This window comes from Mytilus trossulus, chromosome 7 (genome assembly GCF_036588685.1).
Source record: "Mytilus trossulus isolate FHL-02 chromosome 7, PNRI_Mtr1.1.1.hap1, whole genome shotgun sequence".
NCBI lineage: Eukaryota > Metazoa > Mollusca > Bivalvia > Mytilida > Mytilidae > Mytilus > Mytilus trossulus.
The window spans coordinates 82,476,656-82,501,512 of NC_086379.1; the positions used below are offsets into that span (position 1 = coordinate 82,476,656).

General features: G+C 32.6%; 1 protein-coding gene across 1 annotated transcript; it reads right to left on the reverse strand.

Moving 5' to 3' along the window:
• Positions 1-326: 326 nt before the first annotated feature.
• LOC134726719 (putative uncharacterized protein DDB_G0277255) lies at positions 327-24,851 on the reverse strand. Its single transcript, XM_063591136.1, has 8 exons — positions 24,784-24,851; positions 18,603-18,650; positions 17,139-17,216; positions 7,281-7,490; positions 2,721-6,066; positions 1,900-2,024; positions 969-1,422; positions 327-418 (listed from the first exon to the last, which is right to left on the reverse strand). Exons 2-8 carry the CDS (start codon positions 18,612-18,614, stop codon positions 327-329), a joined length of 4,317 nt encoding a protein of 1,438 aa, XP_063447206.1. The 5' UTR covers positions 18,615-18,650; positions 24,784-24,851.
• Between the last annotated feature and the right edge of the window lie 6 nt (positions 24,852-24,857).

The following is a 24,857-nucleotide window of genomic DNA, read 5'->3' on the forward strand; positions in this document are numbered from 1 at the left end:
GTTACACCCCCTTTCATTGTATACATCTCTAGTGTCTCCCAGTCAGGGGGGGATACCAGGACAGAAGGGGGAGGGGTTTATGTGTATACTCACCTTGATTGTCTTTCCTTCTGACTGCACCACTTGTTACACTCCCTTTCATTGTATAACTCTCTAGTGTCTCCCAGTCAGGGGGGGATACCAGGACAGAAGGGGGAGGGGTTTATGTGTATACTCACCTTGATTGTCTTTCCTTCTGACTGCACCACTTGTTACACTCCCTTTCATTGTATTACTCTCTAGTGTCTCCCAGTCAGGGGGGGATACCAGGACAGATGGGGAAGGGGTTAATGTGTATACTCACCTTGATTGTCTTTCCTTCTGACTGCACCACTTGTTACACTCCCTTTCATTGTATAACTCTCCTGTGTCTCCCAGTCTGGGGGGGATACCAGGACACAAGGGGGAGGGGTTTATGTGTATATTTACCTTGATTTTCTTTCCTTCTGACTGCACCACTTGTTACACTCCCTCTCATTGTATAACTCTCTAGTGTCTCCCAGTCTGGGGGGGATACCAGGACAGAAGGGGGAGAGGTTTATGTGTATACTCACCTTGATTGTCTTTCCTTCTGACTGCACCACTTGTTACACTCCCTTTCATTGTATAACTCTCCTGTGTCTCCCAGTCTGGGGGGGATACCAGAACAGAAGGGGGAGGGGTTTATGTGTATATTTACCTTGATTGTCTTTCCTTCTGACTGCACCACTTGTTACACTCCCTTTCATTGTATAACTCTCCTGTGTCTCCCAGTCAGGGGGGGATACCAGGACACAAGGGGGAGGGGTTTATGTGTATACTCACCTTGATTTTCTTTCCTTCTGACTGCACCACTTGTTACACTCCCTTTCATTGTATAACTCTCCTGTGTCTCCCAGTCAGGGGGGGATACCAGGACACAAGGGGGAGGGGTTTATGTGTATACTCACCTTGATTTTCTTTCCTTCTGACTGCACCACTTGTTACACTCCCTCTCATTGTATAACTCTCCTGTGTCTCCCAGTCAGGGGTAGGATACCAGGACACAAGGGGGAGGGGTTTATGTGTATACTCACCTTGATTTTCTTTCCTTCTGACTGCACCACTTGTTACACTCCCTTTCATTGTATAACTCTCCTGTGTCTCCCAGTCAGGGGGGGGATACCAGGACACAAGGGGGAGGGGTTTATGTGTATATTTACCTTGATTTTCTTTCCTTCTGACTGCACCACTTGTTACACTCCCTTTCATTGTATAACTCTCCTGTGTCTCCCAGTCAGGGGTAGGATACCAGGACAGAAGGGGGAGGGGTTTATGTGTATACTCACCTTGATTTTCTTTCCTTCTGACTGCACCACTTGTTACACTCCCTTTCATTGTATAACTCTCTAGTTTCTCTGAGGCCTAACAAAAACAATGATATTGCTCAAATCAAATTACTGTCATAGGTTTATATAAGTAAAGAATTTAAGATGATCTCATTTGCACACGGTAATTGACTATCTAAACTTTAATTAATGTTTTAAATAAGATTTTGTCCATAGCAATTAGATGCCCCACTCACACTATCATTTTCTATGTTCAGCAGACCCTGAAATTTGGGTAAAAAAATCAAATTTGGCATTAAAATTAGAACAATCATATCATAGTGAATATGTGAACTTAATTTCAAGTTGATTGGACTTTAACCTCATCAATAACTACCTTAACCAAAAACTTTAACCTGTACCAGGACAGACAGACAGATGAACAGAGGCACACACCAGAAAATAATGCCCCTGGATGGGGCATAAAAATTCAAGAATAACATTGCTGTAAAAAAAAGTTTTGTGTCCATTGTTTGTTTTTTATTAACTTTACATTATTCATATTTCTACTTACAGTACATCTCAAGTCACTTTGATTCTGGATCTGACAATTTACAGGTACATCTTCACTACCTTCATGGTTTGGTCTTATCATCATTTGGTTTTTCTTGGCAAAAATATCATCTGGATGTTGTAAGGCTAAAATATAAAATTGAAGGATTATTCAGGCTTTTAACAGTTTTTATCATTATACTTTATTATGTATAACTTATTTATTTACAATAAAAGTTAAATCACTAAAATACTGAACTCCATTGAAAATTCAAAACAGAAAGTCCCTAATCAAATTGTAAAATCAAAAGATAAAACACATCCAACAAATGTATAACTGTCTTGCTTGGTACAAACGTTTTCTTTAGTAGAAAATGGTGGATTGAATCTGGTTTTATAGCTAGCTAAACCTCTCAATTGTATGACAGTCCAATCATATTCCCCCCCCAAAAAAAAATATATCAACTGTCTCTGGAATTGGTTTTACAAAAAACTTATGATTAAGATTGATTGCAAGCTTAAGAAATGAACAATTAGGTATACTTACGATAAATCTTAGTATTTCTGTGAAATTCACTCCTGCTTATTATCCCATACCTAACGTGGCTTTTCGGATAATATATATTGAGGGTCATACCCGTAGCCAGGGGGGTCAAATAAGCACTGTTAAAGTCAATGTTCTGTTCGAATTGTGACTGTTAAAGTCGAGTTTGTGAGCCCAACGAACCCCCCTTTGGAAATTCCTGGCTACGGGCCTGAGGGTACATTTGTAACATTAAATTAAGTCTTATTTTTTAGGTAAATCAATTGATCAACCATGAACTTACATTTACTTATACTTACTATTGTCACTTTGACCTTGAACTAAAGGTTCCATCTTGTTCATTTTATTTCTGGAAAAAGTTTCTTCTAAGGAGAAATCTTTCCTTTTAAAGTTGCAGTCCGCAAAGTAATGTCCTCTTGCAGAGCTTTCCATATAATCATCATTTATAGAGTTCTTACTATAATCTGGAGTGTATTCTTCATTCATAAAGTTTTTCGATTCTGAAGTGAAATTTTCCCTTACAAAGTTATTCCTACAGGTTTGTGAGTTATCTCCCCTTTCTAAGTTCTCACTCCCCAACATCTCATATTTTCCTTGTTTTCTCCAGTCCCTTGAATGATTTAATTGGTTTTTATTTTCAAACTGACTCCCAAATTCTGATTCATTATTATAATTGTCTGACTGGCACTGACTGTCTGTTAAAGCTGTGACAAGTGTACTACTTTTTGACAAATTATCTCCCTTGTCACTTGTTTGTGAGATATTATCAGTGATGTAATATTCTTTTTCACTACACTCCTGTACACTTCTGTTCTGATCTACTGATTCCCATGTATCATTTAACATGTATATATTGTCCTGTACATATAGATTCTGTTGTTGAAAAGTCCCAACATTATCTGATGATTTTAAACTGCTTGCAGATTCTGAAGTCAAATTAATTTTCCCACAAATCTGTTGACAATTTTTTGTTGCAAGATTTATATTATCATTGGAATGGTTAAAGTTATTCTTATTTTCAGTAATCTTTTCTTGATACGGCTGATTTTCCGGAAATGAATTCCTTTCACTGATATTTTGTGATAAATATAATGCAGAATCTCTGATAAAACTTTTTTGTGTACATGTATTCTGACTTGTACGTATACTTTCATCTGATAAATGAAATGAATCAGGAGAAAAATTCAAATCATTTAAAGATTTAACAGGAAAGTGTCTGTCTAATGGTGTATCTTTTTGTCCAAATTCACATTCTTTGTCTGTCTGTAAATCTTTAGCAGAATTACAATTTATCCTTTGACTTTCCTTCCCAACAGAACCATTGGTTTGTTCTCCAAAAGATTGTACACTGAGATCATTCTGAGAAAGACTGACTTCATTTGGAATATTAGATGGATAAACTGAAGAAGACTGATCTTGAATGTATTTTTCTGTTGTTTCACTATTTTCTGTCAGAATGTCACAATCACTCATACTTTTGAAATCCTCTTCCTGGGAGAAGGTATCTGTTTGAATGTTCTGTTTACATGTAATTTCATTGTTGACAGGATCTTTCTCATTTACACTTTTAGATAGATCCTGTTCCGTAGGTGATAGTTCAGAATTATCCTCCACTTTTGTAATGTTTATGCTACTTTTTGCTTCATCCTCATTTATTGTGGCACATTTATTTTCTTCCTGCTTCATATCTGAATCAACACTGTGATGCAAAGATGAATTATCCTCAACTGATTTGGAAAATTCCTGTATATCAGTATTGTCATGGTGTATATTATTGGTCACTGCTGATACTAAATGAAATTTTGGTTGGTCATCAATGTTTATGTCTGTGTTTTCAGTATATTTAGGACAACACCCATTTGGAATCATGTTTGTGTTTTCTCTGCTTTCAGTAGGATTACTATTTTTATAAGAATCATCAAAGATGTTTTTCGTTAAGTTACTTAAAGTTTCATCCATTTTACCAATAAACTGTTCTTTCATAATAATTTCATTGAGGTTGTTAACTTTACAAAAATTTGTACTATTATTTTCCAGTTTAGAATATTTACCATCGTCAAATACCACTGCAGTTTCTGGCTGAGACAAGTCTGTTGTATTACCTACAGTTGACTGTCCCCCAGCAGTATCAATCATAGAGTCAGAATCAGACACATAAGAAAGGGGAGAGAAATTAATATCAAAGCTCACAGCAAGATCATCATTTTCATCCGACATATGTTCATCCTCCATTGTAAAAAGATCATTCTTATCAAGTTCAGAACTACCATGTAAAATATCATTTCTTTTGTCTTGTTCACCTTGACTTGACTTTGTTTTATTACAACCTTGCAATGTAGTTTTAGATGGTAGCTTATTATAAAGTGGAACTTCAGAGCTTTCATGGAATGAGGACAATACCTCAGAACTATTATTTGATAAATTCCCCGTCTTACAGCCATCTTGTGCCACTTGTTTAGCACAAGTGGAAAAGTCCATATTATTTAGATCAATTTCATCTTTCAACCCAAATCCTATTTCTTTTTCTGTTCTCTCTTGATTTTCTAAAATAACATTAGGTGTAAGTGGAGATAACTCTATTTTTATAGAACTCCATTCCTGACTTGATCTGACAGAATCATTCAGTGTGTTGTCCTGATCTTCTATAGATACTTGTTCATTATAATTAGGTGACATTTTACTTATTGTAATTTCTGAATGATTAAATTCCAATCCTTCTTTCTCATTTTTATTATGTTTCTGATGAATGATGTCACTAATAACTGTATTTTCTTCAATGTACATGTTATTACTCTGAATTTTCATGCTATTTGAGTTGGAATATTCCACTTTCTCTTTGTTTGGTTCCATTACATGTGACAAATTTGATATAGTAGATCTGTTATTTCCATTGTTAATTTCCATATCATGTGACAAAGTTGAAGGTAAAGACTTATTCTTTCCAAGCAATGCCATTATTTGTGTCATCGATCTTTTAGAATTTTGCTCCTCTAACGTAGTTTCATCACATGACTTTGTTCCTCCACTTGCTGACATCTTGCATTTGTTTATATCAGTACTACCCCTAATATCATTTTGTATGAAGTTTGTATTTTCTGATATTATATTTTTTGTTGGCAAACAAACATTTTTATGGTCAGGAGATTGTGAGCATTTTTCATTGTCATCCATAGAAGGAGACAACTCTTTTCTAAATTTTTCCTCATTTGTTTTGGAGCAAATCTGTTGCTTTGTTCCTGGACTATTGAGGTACTTTCCAGGACTAAGGAATGACTTTCCTGGACTATGGAGGGATTTAAGTTTATTTCCGTATGATGACCATGGTGTAAACTGATTACTTTGAGGAGAAGAATTTTCATCAGACAAGATTTTGCAATCTAATGTTTGCTCTGAAATTTTTGGTATAGAATTAAAGTTTTCTGAGAATGATTGCTGTCTTGATGGTGCTTGAAATAAAGGTGTTTCTGTGTTATGTGGTGCTGAATTGAAACAATATTTATCTTGATTGTTTGCTGATCCATTTTGAAAGCTTGCTCTTTTCTTCCTTAGAAGTTCCAAATAAGTTTCACCAGAACTAGGTTCTTGGGGTACCAGTTGGTTCCCTTCATTTTCTGGTTGTTTTACAAGTCTGGGAGGAACAAACCCCTGAAAATATCATGTAAACTCTTAAATGGTATAAATCAAATGTCATACATAGTTTTTAGAGTGAAGAAAAACTTTACTATTTTTTAAACATGAACATTGAACTTCATCATGATTTCCTTTTAGCTTTGGAGATTGGATATTGAAGTTGGTTGCACCAACATCAGTTTACTTTAAGCATCAGTAAATTTTTCAGTTTTTGTCAAGCCTTCGACTTTAATTGAAAAAGCAAGATTAAGCGATCCTACATTCAGTCCGCGGCGGCAGCCACAAATATTCACTCTGTGGTTAAAGTTTTTGAAATTTTAATAACTTTCTTAAACTATACTGTATTTCTACCAAACTTGGACAGAAGCTTGTCATAAGATAGTATCAAGAAGTAAATTTTGTAAAAATAAAATTCCATTTTTTCTGTACTTTATTTATAAATGGACCTAGGTTTTCTGCGGGAAACATTACATTCACTCTGTGGTTAAAAGTTTTTAAAATTTGATTATCTTTCCTCAACTATACTGGATTTCTACCAAACTTAGACAGAAGCTTGTTTATGATCATAAGATAGTATCCAGAAGTAAAGTTTGCAAAAATAAAATTCCATTTTTTCTGTATTTTATTTATAAATGGACTTAATTATTTTTTCAGCGGAGAAACATAACATTTACTCTGTGGTTAAATTTTTTTTTTTAATTATTAACTTTCTAATACTATTTTTAATTTGTACCAAACTTGGACAGAAGTTTGTGTATGATCAAAAGCTAGTATCTAGAAGGAAATTTTGTTAATATTTTTTACCTGAGTATCTGTATTTTACTTAAAAATGGACTTAGTTTTTCTTCCAGTTAACATTACATACAGTCTGCAGTTAAAGTTTTTAAATCATTTATTAGATTCATAAAGTATCCCGGATTTTTACCAAACTTGGACAGACTTCTTAAAATCAAAAGATAGTATTTTAATTGATTTTTTTTACTCAATTTTTGTTGAGCTCCTATTTACAGCAAAAGTAGGCTAGACACTGGGTTCCATGGAACCCTTACAAATATTTATACATTAATTGTATATAATATGCTAATGATTTAATCATGTAAATTAACATTTACTATCAAAATCATGAGAATCTGGACTGCTAATGACTGAATGTGTGTAAAACAGACAATTTTATATTGATTATAATATTAAAAGTTCTGAGTGTTTTAACTCTAGATATCTTGTCTTACTGTTCTTTTTCTCTTCAGACCAGCCCTTACTGGTACCCTGACAGGACAGGTAACAGGTTTTACTGGTTCCACAATAGTTTGTACTGTTGTTTTCTCCTCCTCTATCAGTATAAAATATCTGTCACTCTCTAGTTGTTCTCCCTTTACTATAGCCTCAGGTTTAATGTACATAGAATCTAACTTGGTCTTCTTATCATCGTATAGAACAGCCTAAAATAGTCAAACTTCATCATATAGAACAGCCTAAAATAGTCAAACTTTTATCTCTAGTGATGCTCATCATATAGAACAGCCTAAAATAGTCAAACTTTTATCTCTAGTGATGATCATCCATGTAACCTTATCATCATATAGAAAAGCTTAAAATAGTCAAACTTCATCATATAGAACAGCCTAAAATAGTCTAATGTCATCATATAGAACAGCCTAAAATAGTCAAGCGTCATCATATAGAACAGCCTAAAATAGCCAAACGTCATCATATGGAACAGCCTAAAATAGCCAAACGTCATCATATAGAACAGCCTAAAATAGCCAAACGTCATCATATAGAACAGCCTAAAATAGTCAAACGTCATCATATAGAACAGCCTAAAATAGTCAAACGTCATCATATAGAACAGCCTAAAATAGTCAAACGTCATCATATAGAACAGCCTAAAATAGTCAAACGTCATCATATAGAACAGCCTAAAATAGTCAAACGTCAACATAGAGAACAGCCTCAAATAGTCAAACGTCATCATATAGAACATAGAACAGCCTAAAATAGTCAAATGTCATCATATAAAACAGCCTCAAATAGTCAAATGTCATCATATAGAACAGCCTAAAATAGTCAAACGTCATCATATAGAACAGCCTAAAATAGTCTAATGTCATCATATAGAAATCTTAAAATAGTCTAATGTCATCATATAGAACAGCCTAAAATAGTCTAATGTCATCATATAGAAAAGCTTAAAATAGTCAAACTTCATCATATAGAACAGCCTAAAATAGTCAAACCTCATCATATAGAACAGCCTAAAATAGTCAAACCTCATCATATAGAACAGCCTCAAATAGTCAAACGTCATCATATAGAACAGCCTAAAATAGTCAAACGTCATCATATAGAACAGCCTCAAATAGTCAAACGTCATCATATAGAAAAGCCTAAAATAGTCAAGCGTCATCATATAGAACAGCCTAAAATAGTCAAACGTTGTCATATAGAACAGCCTAAAATAGTCAAATATCATCATATAGAAAAGCCTAAAATAGTCAAACGTCATCATATAGAACAGCCTAAAATAGTCAAACGTCATCATATAGAACAGCCTCAAATAGTCAAACTTTTCATCATATAGAACAGCCTAAAATAGTCTAATGTCATCATATAGAAAAGCTTAAAATAGTCAAACTTTTCATCATATAGAACAGCCTAAAATAGTCAAACGTCATCATATAGAACAGCCTCAAATAGTCAAACGTCATCATATAGAACAGCCTCAAATAGTCAAACGTCATCATATAGAATAGCCTAAAATAGTCTAATGTCATCATATAGAACAGCCTAAAATAGTCAAACTTATCATCATATATAACAGCTTAAAATAGTCAAACTTATCATCATATAGAACAGCCTTAAATAGTCAAACTTATCATCAAATAGAACAGCCTAAAATAGCTTAAATAGTCAAACTTATCATCATATAGAACAGCCTAAAATAGCCAAACGTCATCATATAGAACAGCCTAAAATAGTCAAACGTCATCATATAGAACAGCCTAAAATAGTCAAATGTCATCATATAGAACAGCCTAAAATAGTCAAACGCATCATATAGAACAGCCTAAAATAGTCTAATGTCATCATATAGAAAAGCTTAAAATAGTCAAACTTTTCATCATATAGAACAGCCTAAAATAGTCAAACGCCATCATATAGAACAGCCTAAAATAGTCTAATGTCATCATATAGAACAGCCTAAAATAGTCAAACGTCATCATATAGAACAGCCTAAAATAGTCAAACGTCATCATATAGAACAGCCTCAAATAGTCAAACGTCATTATATAGAACAGCCTAAAATAGTCTAATGTCATCATATAGAACAGCCTAAAATAGTCAAACTTATCATCATATATAACAGCCTAAAATAGTCAAACTTATCATCATATAGAACAGCCTTAAATAGTTAAACTTATCATCAAATAGAACAGCCTAAAATAGTCAAACGTCATCATATAGAACAGCCTAAAATAGTCAAACGTCATCATATAGAACAGCCTCAAATAGTCAAACGTCATCATATAGAACAGCCTCAAATAGTCAAACGTCATCATATAGAACAGCCTCAAATAGTCAAACGTCATCATATAGAAAAGCTTAAAATAGTCTAATGTCATCATATAGAACAGCCTAAAATAGTCAAACGTCATCATATAGAACAGCCTAAAATAGTCTAATGTCATCATATAGAACAGCCTAAAATAGTCAAACGTCATCATATAGAACAGCCTAAAATAGTCAAACGTCATCATATAGAACAGCCTAAAATAGTCAAACGTTATCATATAGCAAAGCTTAAAATAGTCAAACGTCATCATATAGAACAGCCTAAATTAGTCAAACGTATCATCATATAGAACAGTCTAAAAAAGTCAAACGTCATCATATAGAACAGCCTAAAATAGTCAAACGTATCATCATATAGAATAGCCTAAAAAAGTCAAATGTCATCATATAGAACAGCCTAAAATAGTCAAACGTATCATCATATAGAACAGCCTAAAATAGTCAAACTTATCATCAAATAGAACAGCCTAAAATAGCTTAAATAGTCAAACTTATCATCATATAGAACAGCCTAAAATAGCCAAACGTCATCATATAGAACAGCCTAAAATAGTCAAACGTCATCATATAGAACAGCCTAAAATAGTTAAATGTCATCATATAGAACAGCCTAAAATAGTCAAACGTCATCATATAGAACAGCCTAAAATAGTCTAATGTCATCATATAGAAAAGCTTAAAATAGTCAAACTTTTCATCATATAGAACAGCCTAAAATAGTCAAACGCCATCATATAGAACAGCCTAAAATAGTCTAATGTCATCATATAGGACAGCCTCAAATAGTCAAACGTCATCATATAGAACAGCCTCAAATAGTCAAACGTCATTATATAGAACAGCCTAAAATAGTCTAATGTCATCATATAGAACAGCCTAAAATAGTCAAACTTATCATCATATATAACAGCCTAAAATAGTCAAACTTATCATCATATAGAACAGCCTTAAATAGTCAAACTTATCATCAAATAGAACAGCCTAAAATAGTCAAACGTCATCATATAGAACAGCCTAAAATAGTCAAACGTCATCATATAGAACAGCCTAAAATAGTCAAACGTCATCATATAGAACAGCCTCAAATAGTCAAACGTCATCATATAGAACAGCCTCAAATAGTCAAACGTCATCATATAGAAAAGCTTAAAATAGTCTAATGTCATCATATAGAACAGCCTAAAATAGTCAAACGTCATCATATAGAACAGCCTAAAATAGTCTAATGTCATCATATAGAACAGCCTAAAATAGTCAAACGTCATCATATAGAACAGCCTAAAATAGTCAAATGTCATCATATAGAACAGCCTAAAATAGTCAAGCGTCATCATATAGAACAGCCTAAAATAGTCAAACGTCATCATATAGAACAGCCTAAAATAGTCAAATGTTATCATATAGCAAAGCTTAAAATAGTCAAACGTCATCATATAGAACAGCCTAAAATAGTCAAACCTCATCATATAGAACAGCCTAAAATAGTCAAACCTCATCATATAGAACAGCCTCAAATAGTCAAACCTCATCATATAGAACAGCCTCAAATAGTCAAACGTCATCATATAGAACAGCCTAAAATAGTCAAACGTCATCATATAGAACAGCCTCAAATAGTCAAACGTCATCATATAGAAAAGCCTAAAATAGTCAAGCGTCATCATATAGAACAGCCTAAAATAGTCAAACGTTGTCATATAGAACAGCCTAAAATAGTCAAATATCATCATATAGAAAAGCCTAAAATAGTCAAACGTCATCATATAGAACAGCCTAAAATAGTCAAACGTCATCATATAGAACAGCCTCAAATAGTCAAACGTCATCATATAGAACAGCCTCAAATAGTCAAACGTCATCATATAGAAAAGCTTAAAATAGTCTAATGTCATCATATAGAACAGCCTAAAATAGTCAAACGTCATCATATAGAACAGCCTAAAATAGTCTAATGTCATCATATAGAACAGCCTAAAATAGTCAAACGTCATCATATAGAACAGCCTAAAATAGTCAAATGTCATCATATAGAACAGCCTAAAATAGTCAAGCGTCATCATATAGAACAGCCTAAAATAGTCAAACGTCATCATATAGAACAGCCTAAAATAGTCAAATGTTATCATATAGCAAAGCTTAAAATAGTCAAACGTCATCATATAGAACAGCCTAAAATAGTCAAACCTCATCATATAGAACAGCCTAAAATAGTCAAACCTCATCATATAGAACAGCCTCAAATAGTCAAACCTCATCATATAGAACAGCCTCAAATAGTCAAACGTCATCATATAGAACAGCCTAAAATAGTCAAACGTCATCATATAGAACAGCCTCAAATAGTCAAACGTCATCATATAGAAAAGCCTAAAATAGTCAAGCGTCATCATATAGAACAGCCTAAAATAGTCAAACGTTGTCATATAGAACAGCCTAAAATAGTCAAATATCATCATATAGAAAAGCCTAAAATAGTCAAACGTCATCATATAGAACAGCCTAAAATAGTCAAACGTCATCATATAGAACAGCCTCAAATAGTCAAACTTTTCATCATATAGAACAGCCTAAAATAGTCTAATGTCATCATATAGAAAAGCTTAAAATAGTCAAACTTTTCATCATATAGAACAGCCTAAAATAGTCAAACGTCATCATATAGAACAGCCTCAAATAGTCAAACGTCATCATATAGAACAGCCTCAAATAGTCAAACGTCATCATATAGAATAGCCTAAAATAGTCTAATGTCATCATATAGAACAGCCTAAAATAGTCAAACTTATCATCATATATAACAGCTTAAAATAGTCAAACTTATCATCATATAGAACAGCCTTAAATAGTCAAACTTATCATCAAATAGAACAGCCTAAAATAGCTTAAATAGTCAAACTTATCATCATATAGAACAGCCTAAAATAGCCAAACGTCATCATATAGAACAGCCTAAAATAGTCAAACGTCATCATATAGAACAGCCTAAAATAGTCAAATGTCATCATATAGAACAGCCTAAAATAGTCAAACGTCATCATATAGAACAGCCTAAAATAGTCTAATGTCATCATATAGAAAAGCTTAAAATAGTCAAACTTTTCATCATATAGAACAGCCTAAAATAGTCAAACGCCATCATATAGAACAGCCTAAAATAGTCTAATGTCATCATATAGAACAGCCTAAAATAGTCAAACGTCATCATATAGAACAGCCTCAAATAGTCAAACGTCATCATATAGAACAGCCTCAAATAGTCAAACGTCATTATATAGAACAGCCTAAAATAGTCTAATGTCATCATATAGAACAGCCTAAAATAGTCAAACTTATCATCATATATAACAGCCTAAAATAGTCAAACTTATCATCATATAGAACAGCCTTAAATAGTCAAACTTATCATCAAATAGAACAGCCTAAAATAGTCAAACGTCATCATATAGAACAGCCTAAAATAGTCAAACGTCATCATATAGAACAGCCTAAAATAGTCAAACGTCATCATATAGAACAGCCTCAAATAGTCAAACGTCATCATATAGAACAGCCTCAAATAGTCAAACGTCATCATATAGAAAAGCTTAAAATAGTCTAATGTCATCATATAGAACAGCCTAAAATAGTCAAACGTCATCATATAGAACAGCCTAAAATAGTCTAATGTCATCATATAGAACAGCCTAAAATAGTCAAACGTCATCATATAGAACAGCCTAAAATAGTCAAATGTCATCATATAGAACAGCCTAAAATAGTCAAGCGTCATCATATAGAACAGCCTAAAATAGTCAAACGTCATCATATAGAACAGCCTAAAATAGTCAAACGTTATCATATAGCAAAGCTTAAAATAGTCAAACGTCATCATATAGAACAGCCTAAAATAGTCAAACGTATCATCATATAGAACAGTCTAAAAAAGTCAAACGTCATCATATAGAACAGCCTAAAATAGTCAAACGTATCATCATATAGAACAGCCTAAAAAAGTCAAATGTCATCATATAGAACAGCCTAAAATAGTCAAGCGTCATCATATAGAACAGCCTAAAATAGTCAAACGTCATCATATAGAACAGCCTAAAATAGTCAAACGTATCATCATATAGAACAGCCTAAAAAAGTCAAACGTCATCATATAGAACAGCCTAAAATAGTCAAACGTATCATCATATAGAACAGCCTAAAAAAGTCAAACGTCATCATATAGAACAGCCTAAAATAGTCAAGTGTCATCATATAGAACAGCCTAAAATAGTCAAACCTCATCATATAGAACAGCCTAAAATAGTCAAACGTCATCATATAGAACAGCCTTAAATAGTCAAACGTCATCATATAGAAAAGCTTAAAATAGTCAAAAGTCATCATATAGAACAGCCTAAAATAGTCAAACATACAGCCTAAAATAGTCAATTGTCATCATATTAAACAGCTTAAAATAGTCAAACGTCATCATATAGAACAGCATAAAATAGTCAAACGTACAGCCTAAAATAGTCAAATATCATCATATAGAACAGCCTGAAATAGTCAAACGTCATCATATAGAACAGCCTAAAATAGTCAAACATCATCATATAGAACAGCCTAAAATAGTCAAACGTCATCATATAGAACAGCCTAAAATAGTCAAACGTCATCATATAGAACAGCCTAAAATAGTCAAGCGTCATCATATAGAACAGCCTAAAATAGTCAAACGTCATCATATAGAACAGCCTAAAATAGTCAAATGTCATCATATAGAACAGCCTAAAATAGTCAAGCGTCATCATATAGAACAGCCTAAAATAGTCAAACGTCATCATATAGAACAGCCTAAAATAGTCAAACGTTATCATATAGCAAAGCTTAAAATAGTCAAACGTCATCATATAGAACAGCCTAAAATAGTCAAACGTATCATCATATAGAACAGTCTAAAAAAGTCAAACGTCATCATATAGAACAGCCTAAAATAGTCAAACGTATCATCATATAGAACAGCCTAAAAAAGTCAAACGTCATCATATAGAACAGCCTAAAATAGTCAAGCGTCATCATATAGAACAGCCTAAAATAGTCAAACGTCATCATATAGAACAGCCTAAAATAGTCAAACGTATCATCATATAGAACAGCCTAAAAAAGTCAAACGTCATCATATAGAACAGCCTAAAATAGTCAAACGTATCATCATATAGAACAGCCTAAAAAAGTCAAACGTCATCATATAGAACAGCCTAAAATAGTCAAGCGTCATCATATAGAACAGCCTAAAATAGTCAAACGTCATCATATAGAACAGCCTAAAATAGTCAAACGTCATCATATAGAACAGCCTTAAATAGTCAAACGTCATCATATAGAAAAGCTTAAAATAGTCAAACGTCATCATATAGAACAGCCTAAAATAGTCAAACATACAGCCTAAAATAGTCAATTGTCATCATATTAAACAGCTTAAAATAGTCAAACGTCATCATATAGAACAGCATAAAATAGTCAAACGTACAGCCTAAAATAGTCAAATATCATCATATAGAACAGCCTGAAATAGTCAAACGTCATCATATAGAACAGCCTAAAATAGTCAAACATCATCATATAGAACAGCCTAAAATAGTCAAACGTCATCATATAGAACAGCCTAAAATAGTCAAACGTCATCATATAGAACAGCCTAAAATAGTCAAACGTCATCATATAGAACAGCCTAAAATAGTCAAACGTCATCATATAGAACAGCCTAAAATAGTCAAATGTCATCATATAGAACAGCCTAAAATAGTCAAGCGTCATCATATAGAACAGCCTAAAATAGTCAAACGTCATCATATAGAACAGCCTAAAATAGTCAAACGTTATCATATAGCAAAGCTTAAAATAGTCAAATGTCATCATATAGAACAGCCTAAAATAGTCAAACGTATCATCATATAGAACAGTCTAAAAAAGTCAAACGTCATCATATAGAACAGCCTAAAATAGTCAAACGTATCATCATATTGAACAGCCTAAAAAAGTCAAACGTCATCATATAGAACAGCCTAAAATAGTCAAGCGCCATCATATAGAACAGCCTAAAATAGTCAAACGTCATCATATAGAACAGCCTAAAATAGTCAAACGTATCATCATATAGAACAGCCTAAAAAAGTCAAACGTCATCATATAGAACAGCCTAAAATAGTCAAACGTATCATCATATAGAACAGCCTAAAAAAGTCAAACGTCATCATATAGAACAGCCTAAAATAGTCAAGCGTCATCATATAGAACAGCCTAAAATAGTCAAACGTCATCATATAGAACAGCCTAAAATAGTCAAACGTCATCATATAGAACAGCCTTAAATAGTCAAACGTCATCATATAGAAAAGCTTAAAATAGTCAAACGTCATCATATAGAACAGCCTAAAATAGTCAAACATACAGCCTAAAATAGTCAATTGTCATCATATTAAACAGCTTAAAATAGTCAAACGTCATCATATAGAACAGCATAAAATAGTCAAACGTACAGCCTAAAATAGTCAAATATCATCATATAGAACAGCCTGAAATAGTCAAACGTCATCATATAGAACAGCCTAAAATAGTCAAACATCATCATATAGAACAGCCTAAAATAGTCAAACGTCATCATATAGAACATCCTAAAATAGTCAAACGTCATCATATAGAACAACCTAAAATAGTCAAACATCATCATATAGAACAGCCTAAAATAGTCAAACTTTTCATCATATGGAACAGCCTAAAATAGTCAAATGTCATCATATAGAACAGCCTAAAATAGTCAAGCGTCATCATATAGAACAGCCTAAAATAGTCAAACTTTTCATCATATAGAACAGCCTAAAATAGTCAAATGTCATCATATAGAACAGCCTAAAATAGTCAAACTTTTCATCATATAGAACAGCCTAAAATAGTCAAACTTTTCATCATATAGAACAGCCTAAAATAGTCAAACTTTTATCTCTAGTGATGATCATCCTTGTAACCTTCCATTGATTATGTGCTATGTTTACAATGCTTCAAGATTTTACAAAATTCTGATTAGGTTAAAAAAAATTGTGGTTGTGAAACTCTAAACCAAATAAGGACAATGGAGAGTTTTTTTCAAACAGAATTATATAACTGAAAAACTCTCTTCAGAGATTGTCCTTTAAAGTTTAGTGATTCTAAATTTTTGTCCCAATGCTCTTTTACTTTGTAGCTAATTTAGCCTGTAAACCTTTTTTATATCCACAATCATTGATGAGACTTTTGTAGACGAAAAGTGCCTTTGGCGAACAAAATTATAAGACTGGTAAGGTGTTTTTAATTGTTAATGAACTTTAATTACTTTTGACATGTTTGATAGAAAACTGTTTAACCATTCTTAATATTAGTACATTGAAATAGGTATGGGTTTTAAATAATTCCTTGTTTGTAAATCAGTTGAAGTTTGATTCTGTTTTATAAGATTTAATAAACATTTTCTGCTGTATAAAAACTGTAAAATTAGAATTAGTTCATACCTTGTTGGCAGTGGTCACTGACAGAACTCCATCATGCCAAGTCTTAGCTTTTTTAGTTTTCTGATGTGTATATAGTACCTATTAAATAAAAGGAATTATAATTAAATTAGTCAGATGTTTATAAAATTGAGATTGGAAATAGCTGACAACAGCTGAAGGCCACCAATGGGTCTTCAATGCAGCGAGAAACTCCTGCAACCAAAGGCGTGCAACAGCTATTATTAGTTGAGTCAGATATTTATGTATACATCAATTTTATTATCTGTTGAAATATATATGTGACTTTTTCAACAGTTACTTAAAATTAACAAATTCATTCCACAGAATGAATTAAACAAATTTGAACTTTAAAATCAGTTTCAAATAATACCTATTATATGCTCCATACAATGTATGTAATTAAAATAACATTCTTAGTTGTAAGAACTGCAACAGAATTTCAATGAGATTACAAAATGTTTCAATATTCCTATCTAATCATTAAAGGTTTTATGAGTGAGAATTAGATTTGGCTTGATAGATCAACTTTAGGTTAGTTGATAATAAACAATCCTTCAACAATTTAAATCAACTCATAACAAGAGTTGATATCAAGTGATATTCAATTCTCACAAGTTAAATCTATTTCTCTTAAAGTCAACCCTTCATTTTGTTAATACATAAACATTTTGTTAATTGTTGATGTTGTTTTTTACACATACCAGTAGGACATTGTGTACGACATATGTCTTTATCCAGCATCAAACTGTAACATCAGATCTTTGTAAACATTATTTGACAAAAAGATTTTAAGGCAAAACGTGTGAGCCTTTTGTAGATTAATGAAGAAATTACATACATGATATATAGATATAGGAAGATGTGGTGTGAGTGCCAATGAGACAACTCTCCATCCAAATAACAATATACATGTATATATATATATATTCCTTGCAACGGACGAAATGTACAATGTACATAGTCTTAATCTTCGAAAGTCATCAATGACATAACAAATATTGAAACCTCCTAATATCATCTCATCGTGCTAGATAAACCAATCATATCAATGTAAGAAATATATATCAGGCCACAACCATAAGAGAAAGTATATGTAACATTTAAATTTCATTAAAAGTATAAATTCAAGGAACCAAACTATAAAGCTAAGACATTGAACTCTAGCTATATATTTATCTAAGGAATGACTGTAATATTTTTTCTGTCTATGAAGAAATAACATAAAAATATGGTGTGCTGCACACACTGAATAACGTGTGTAGCAGGTTATTTAACAGTGTGCACCACATTTTTATGTTATTTCTTATAATTTAATTCTAAATTTCATTTTCAACCATAAACAACCATGAAAAAACATTGATGACTTCACAGTCACATGAATAAATTATGTCTATGGGCTCATAACAAAATAATGTCAGCCAATCACTTGTTACATTCAAAATTAAATTATAACAATATACATACCAAATATTCCATTCTAACATTAGGTGACCATCAAAGCATTTCAGTCATCTGTAAAATAAAATAAACAATTATATAACTTTGACAACAATGATCTTCTGTAGCTCTTTTTTGTATAAATACATTGAGAAACATGTATATATTGCAACCTTCGTAAGTTTCAGTTGGACAGGATACATGTATCATGCATATAATGGCCTGGGTTGAGTACTGAAGTCCAAACAATTATGGCACCTTGAAAGGCTATAATATATATTTTTTCAAAAGGCACCTAGGCCAGAAAAAATAAATAAAATAACCTTCTTAAACATCATCATTTGGACTAGGCTTGTATTTTCATGAATTACAACTTACAAGACAGGTGTTATGAAATAAAACTGCTTTCATAATATCAGACACAGTTTAATAGCTGAATAGATCTTTTGGCTTTATCATGTTAATTGTTTACAGCAAACTTTCTATAAACCTAAAGAGGCTACTATCACTATTTGTCTGCCATAACTGGACATCACAAAAAATCCTAAAAACAATTTTGATGTCTAATCTTTAACATACATGACATAGGTACAGAAAACCATCTACATTTTCATGATTTTGTTTTTAAGTTTTTTAAGTTTTTATTAAATTTTGGCAACGTCACATAGAAAATCATATGACCCCACAATGAATAAGTTATTTAAGGAATGACTGTTATATGTTTTCTGTCTATGACATGTATGTAGAAATAACATAAAAAATTTGATGCACACTGAATAATGCGCATAGCAACAGTGTGCACCACATTTTTTATGTTATTTCGAATAGACAGAAAAAATATTGCAGTCTTTTCTTATATACATGTTATAATTTAATTTTAATTTCCATTTTAAACAGTAGAAACCATGAAAAAACGTTGATGACGTCCCAGTCGCATGACTAAATTATGTCTATGGGCTGATAACAAAATTACGTCAGCAAATCAGAAGATGTGTTACATCCAAAATTTAAGTATTGTTGTATGACATCATAAGTTTAAATGGCATAGATTAACCGGACAAGCATCACAGATTTCTAAATTTATAGCAATAAAGTGTATTGTCAATGAAACTTCTGATACGCACCACAACTCACGGGCATTGTTTTGTTTATAAACACTGAGTTTTAAATGTTAAGGTTCATCATAACCTTTTGGCTAAAATGGCCGTATTTACACCCCAAATTTTACTCTGAGTACAGACTAACCTATACATCTGCAACAGTTATAAGGGATGGCAGGAACTAGATATATAAATTTTAAATGCATTTTATGTTTCAGAAAATTATTAACTTTTCTAGATTTTGCTATCCATTTTTTTTCGTTCCTGCAGAAGGTGCAAAAATTAACTAAGTAGTGAAAACGATTGAGAAGCTCCCCTCATATAATCAATGTTGTGAGTAGTATTGATTTAAATGGACAAAAGATGGACAATAGACACCTATAAACAATAGGTGATTTAACAGGTTTAAACTGTGTAACTGAGTGGACCGTATCAAATGAAACTCGGGTGTTTGTTTATTTTGCTATCTTCTGCAGACTGGAAAAAAATTCACATCAAAATGCAGGTAAGTTTTTCATTTTCTGAAACGTAGACTTCATATAACTTTTATATATCTAGTTCCTGCCATGCCTTAAAACTTTCCTGAATGTACCAGTTAGTTTGGATGTGTGTGCGCATGTGCTAGGAAATGGACGTCTAAATTGCAGCTCTCAAAAATATTTGGAACTTACAGCTTTTCTAGAGTAATAAATCCCGGAACTTGCTATTACATCAACTTTTGGCTTACATTTGTCATTGTGTGTATGAAAATTACCAAAATATTTGATATTTCCTTGTAAATAAAATTATTTGTATACGTAAATTTTTGATTCACATTTGTACAGTGGCGGGAAAATTTATTTTCCATAAATGTAAACATTGTAAACCACTTCCGGTTTACTTTTTTTTGTTTTTGTTTTGATCGGCAAACAGAGTCTCTGTGATTAAATAGGTAATAATATCCTATCTATCTATCCTTACACCTTATATAATATGGCTTCCTAGTGTGTTTATCCTGTGTCCTTGAGTCGCCCAAGGAACGAAGATCTAATTTGTCATCAACTACTAACTGTCTTATTAAACATGTTATGAATGTGTATGAGAGTCACCATCCTTCTCTTCACTGATTATATTTTTATGACACTTAGACTCTGTCAAAATGTTTAAACATAGCTTAGTCGTGATTTGCTCAACATTTTTTATTTTTCTGAGCACCGTCAATGAGTTTAATATACAAAATAATATACTAGACTCCAACAAATATGAGGGTATCACTATCAGCCTTCAATGTGACACAACAATTGAGGTATCTACTCAGATTTATTACTGGCACTTACATGTGTCCAATTTTAAAAGAAAATGTGTTTTTGGCAAATCAGATCGCCACATTCATCTTTTGATCAGAATTCTTTTAAGCAACCAGGTTGAAACCAACCCTGGCCCATCAAACTTGAATGACTCCAGTTACCCATGCTCTATTTGCTCGCATGAGTGTACCTGGGACAGTGATGCCATTGTTTGTGATAATTGCGATAAATGGTGTCATATTGGATGTGTAAATATAAGTCCATCAATGTATGAAAAGTTTGGAAATTCATCAGCACTTTGGATATGCCCGATATGTGATACTCCTAATCACTCTAGAACCATTTTTCAATCATACCTCTCATCAGGTAATTCTATTTTGAACCCTAACTCATATTCAGTACTTTCAGATAGTTCAGCTTTTTCCTTAAGCTTTAATATAAATGATAGTCATGAAAACTTTGGAGACCCAGTTGCTACATCATCACCTAAACCACCCGTGACGAAGCAATTAAGAAATAAGAATATTAATAGACAAAACTCATTAAGAGTTCTTCAGATTAATTTTAGAAGTTGTAAAAATAAAGTTCCTCAAATTGAAAATTTATTAACATCATCTAAACCAGATATTATTATTGGTAATGAAACTTGGTTAAACAAAGATGTATTATCTTCTGAAATTTTTCCAAACACAATATTTGAAGATGTATTCCGAAACGACAGGGTCGGAAAAGAAGGTGGAGGTGTATTAATCGCCATTAAAAAAGGTATTATTTGCCAGGAAGTATATAAAAGCAAAAATGTAGAACTTATTGCTGCCCAAATTAATATAACTGATACTAAATCCTTAGTTATTATTTCTGCATATAGACCACCAAATAAAAATGATATAGACTATCTCAAACAAATGATCATTGAAATTAATGAACTTGTTAAAATTTAAAAATTCCACCTTCTGGCTTGGTGGTGACTTTAACCTTCCAGACATAAAATGGCCTGAGCAAAATATATCTGGCTCAATGTATCCTAAGGAGCTGAATGAAGCATTTATAGATATGCTTAACAACTTAGGCATTGAACAAATGGTTGATTTTCCAACTAGGAAAGATAATATACTTGACCTTTTCTGCACAAACCAACCTGCATTAATAACAAAAATAAAATCTATACCAGGTATATCTGACCATGATATTGTTTTAGTGGATGCAATCTGCAAGCCCCAAAGATCTAAACAATCACAACATAAAATTTATTTATGGAAAAAGGTAGACATTAAAAAGATAAAAGACGTAACATCTCATTTTATATCTGAACTTATATCTCAGACTAATGAAAATTTAAATATTGACCAATTATGGAATAAATTCAAAGAAGGTAGTAATAAAATAATAGATGATAATGTACCAAGCAAAATCACTAAATCTAAATACACCAACCCTTGGGCAAATAGGGATATAGACCATTTATGTAAAAAGCAACGTAAAGCTTACAACAAAGCTAAAAAAACTGGTAAACAAGAACATAAAGATAAATATAAAAAGTTAAAAGCTACTGCTCAAAGAGAAATAAGAAGAGCCCAGAGCACATATATGCAAGAAATAATTAGCCCCCAGTTAGAAGAAAAACCTAAATCTTTCTGGCAATTTATTAAAAGCAAAAAAACAGAAACATCTGGAGTGTCACCATTAAGAGGAAAGGATGGCTTATTGTATAGTGAGCTGAATACACAAGCTAACATCCTAAACGAACAATTTAAAAAGGCTTTTACAACCGAAGATACATCCTCTATGCCAAATAAAGGTACAAGTCCCCACCCCACTATGCCAGACATATTTATTAGTAATAATGGCTTATTAAAATTACTTAAAAACTTAAATCCACATAAAGCCACTGGCCCTGATAATCTGCCAGCATATTTTTTACATAATTTTGCAGAAGAATTGTCTCCATTTTTGACATTCTTTTTCCAAAAATCTATTGATACTGGTAAAATCCCAAATGATTGGAAGCAGGCTAATGTTGTACCTATATTTAAAAAAGGTGACAAGCATAACGCTATTAATTATAGACCAGTTTCATTAACTGCAATATGTTGCAAAATTTTAGAACATATCTTAACAAGCAACATAAGGAAACACCTTACAATTAATAACATATTAAATGATAGTCAGCATGGGTTTAGAAGCAAAAGGTCTTGTGAGACCCAACTTATCATCAGCATACAAGATCTTGCTAAATCATTGGGATATGGTAACCAAATACATGTAGATGTCATACTTTTAGATTTTTCCAAAGCTTTCGATAAAGTCCCCCATAAAAGATTAGCCCAGAATTTAGAATTTTATGGTATTAGAAATCAAAATTTAAATTGGATAAATGACTTTTTAGCTGACAGGCAACAGCAAGTACTATTAAACGGTGTAAAATCTTCAAAATTAGCAGTTGATTCTGGTGTCCCTCAGGGAACAGTTTTAGGCCCAACATTATTTTTACTCTTTATAAATGACCTACCCGAACATGTAACTTGCAATGCAAGACTTTTTGCAGATGACTGTTTATTATATAGAAATGTAAATAATAGTTCTGATGCACAATTACTTCAAAAAGATTTGTCTAGTTTAGTAAAATGGGAAGAGGATTGGCAAATGAATTTTAATCCTGAGAAGTGTTATGTAATTCATATTTCTAAAAAAAGTAAACCTTCAACTTTTGATTATATATTACATAATCATATTTTAGAAGCAGTAAAAGACAGCAAATATTTAGGCGTAACTATAAGCCATGATCTTGATTGGGGAACGCATATTGACAATATTACTTGTAAGGCAAATAAGACCTTAGGTTTTCTTCGTAGGAACTTAAAAAACTGCACACGTAAGGTTAAAAACCTTACGTACACATCACTTGTCCGTCCGGTCGTCGAATACTCTTCCCCTGTCTGGGATCCGTACAAAAAACAACACATCACTCAGGTTGAGCAGGTACAGCGTAAGGCAGCCAGGTTTGTCTTTAATGATTATAAAGACAGATCACCTGGAGCAGTTTCAAATTTAATAAAATCATTGGAATGGGAAAATTTAGAATCTAGAAGGAAGAAGGCTAGATTAACTATGCTGTATAAAATAAATTGGGGGTTAGTGGAAGTTCCTATGGACAACTTAACAATTTCTGATAGACGCACTAGGGGGAAACATAAATTTAGGCAAATATCCACAAATAAAGATTTCTATAAATTTTCATTTTATCCTCGCACTATTTCGGACTGGAACTCACTACCTGAAGCAATAGGTATGTCTGACACCCTGGAATCCTTCAAAAGTGGCATATCCACTCTAACACTTGAAGGATCCACAGCAACTTATTAAACTTTAAAGCCACTGTACATAATGTATATATGTTATTGATAACGATTTTTCTTTGTCATATTGTTTTTAAATTAAGTCCATATGTACATAGCACACAAGTTCCGGGAAGTTTTACACTCCTACCTAGGAGTCTACTCCCGTATTCGGAAGAAGAAGAAGAAGAAGAAGAAGTACTCATAGTAATTTTTGAGGTGTAAACACTGCCATATTTTTCAATTCCTTATGATGAACCTTAACTTGCAAGACATAATTTATTTAGGTTGCCGAAATAATCTGGTCTCGATTTGAAGACGGTGCCGATGTGACATGGGCAGGTGCCGAAGTGACAAGAGTTCTTGGGCTTGTGGTCACAACATTGAATTGAAGATAGGGGCAACATAATCAGTTTTACCAATAAAAATAAAACACATATATTCTTTTCGTCCTGATGTTGATTGGATAAAGTCTGTGAGCACTCACTCAAATTCAGTTCAGACGATACGCGCTCTTTTCAACGTAAACAAAAAAGTTACTTCCCCTGTGCAATCGTTTCC

Excerpts from the sequence above, each read along its gene's own strand:
- LOC134726719 (XM_063591136.1), bottom strand. Across the intron at positions 1,423-1,899 it reads AAAGTGACTTGAGATGTACT|GCCTCAGAGAAACTAGAGAG; the intron begins GTAAGTAGAAAT and ends TGTTTTTGTTAG. Across the intron at positions 419-968 it reads CAGAAGGAAAGAAAATCAAG|ACTGGGAGACACAGGAGAGT; the intron begins GTGAGTATACAC and ends TATCCCCCCCAG.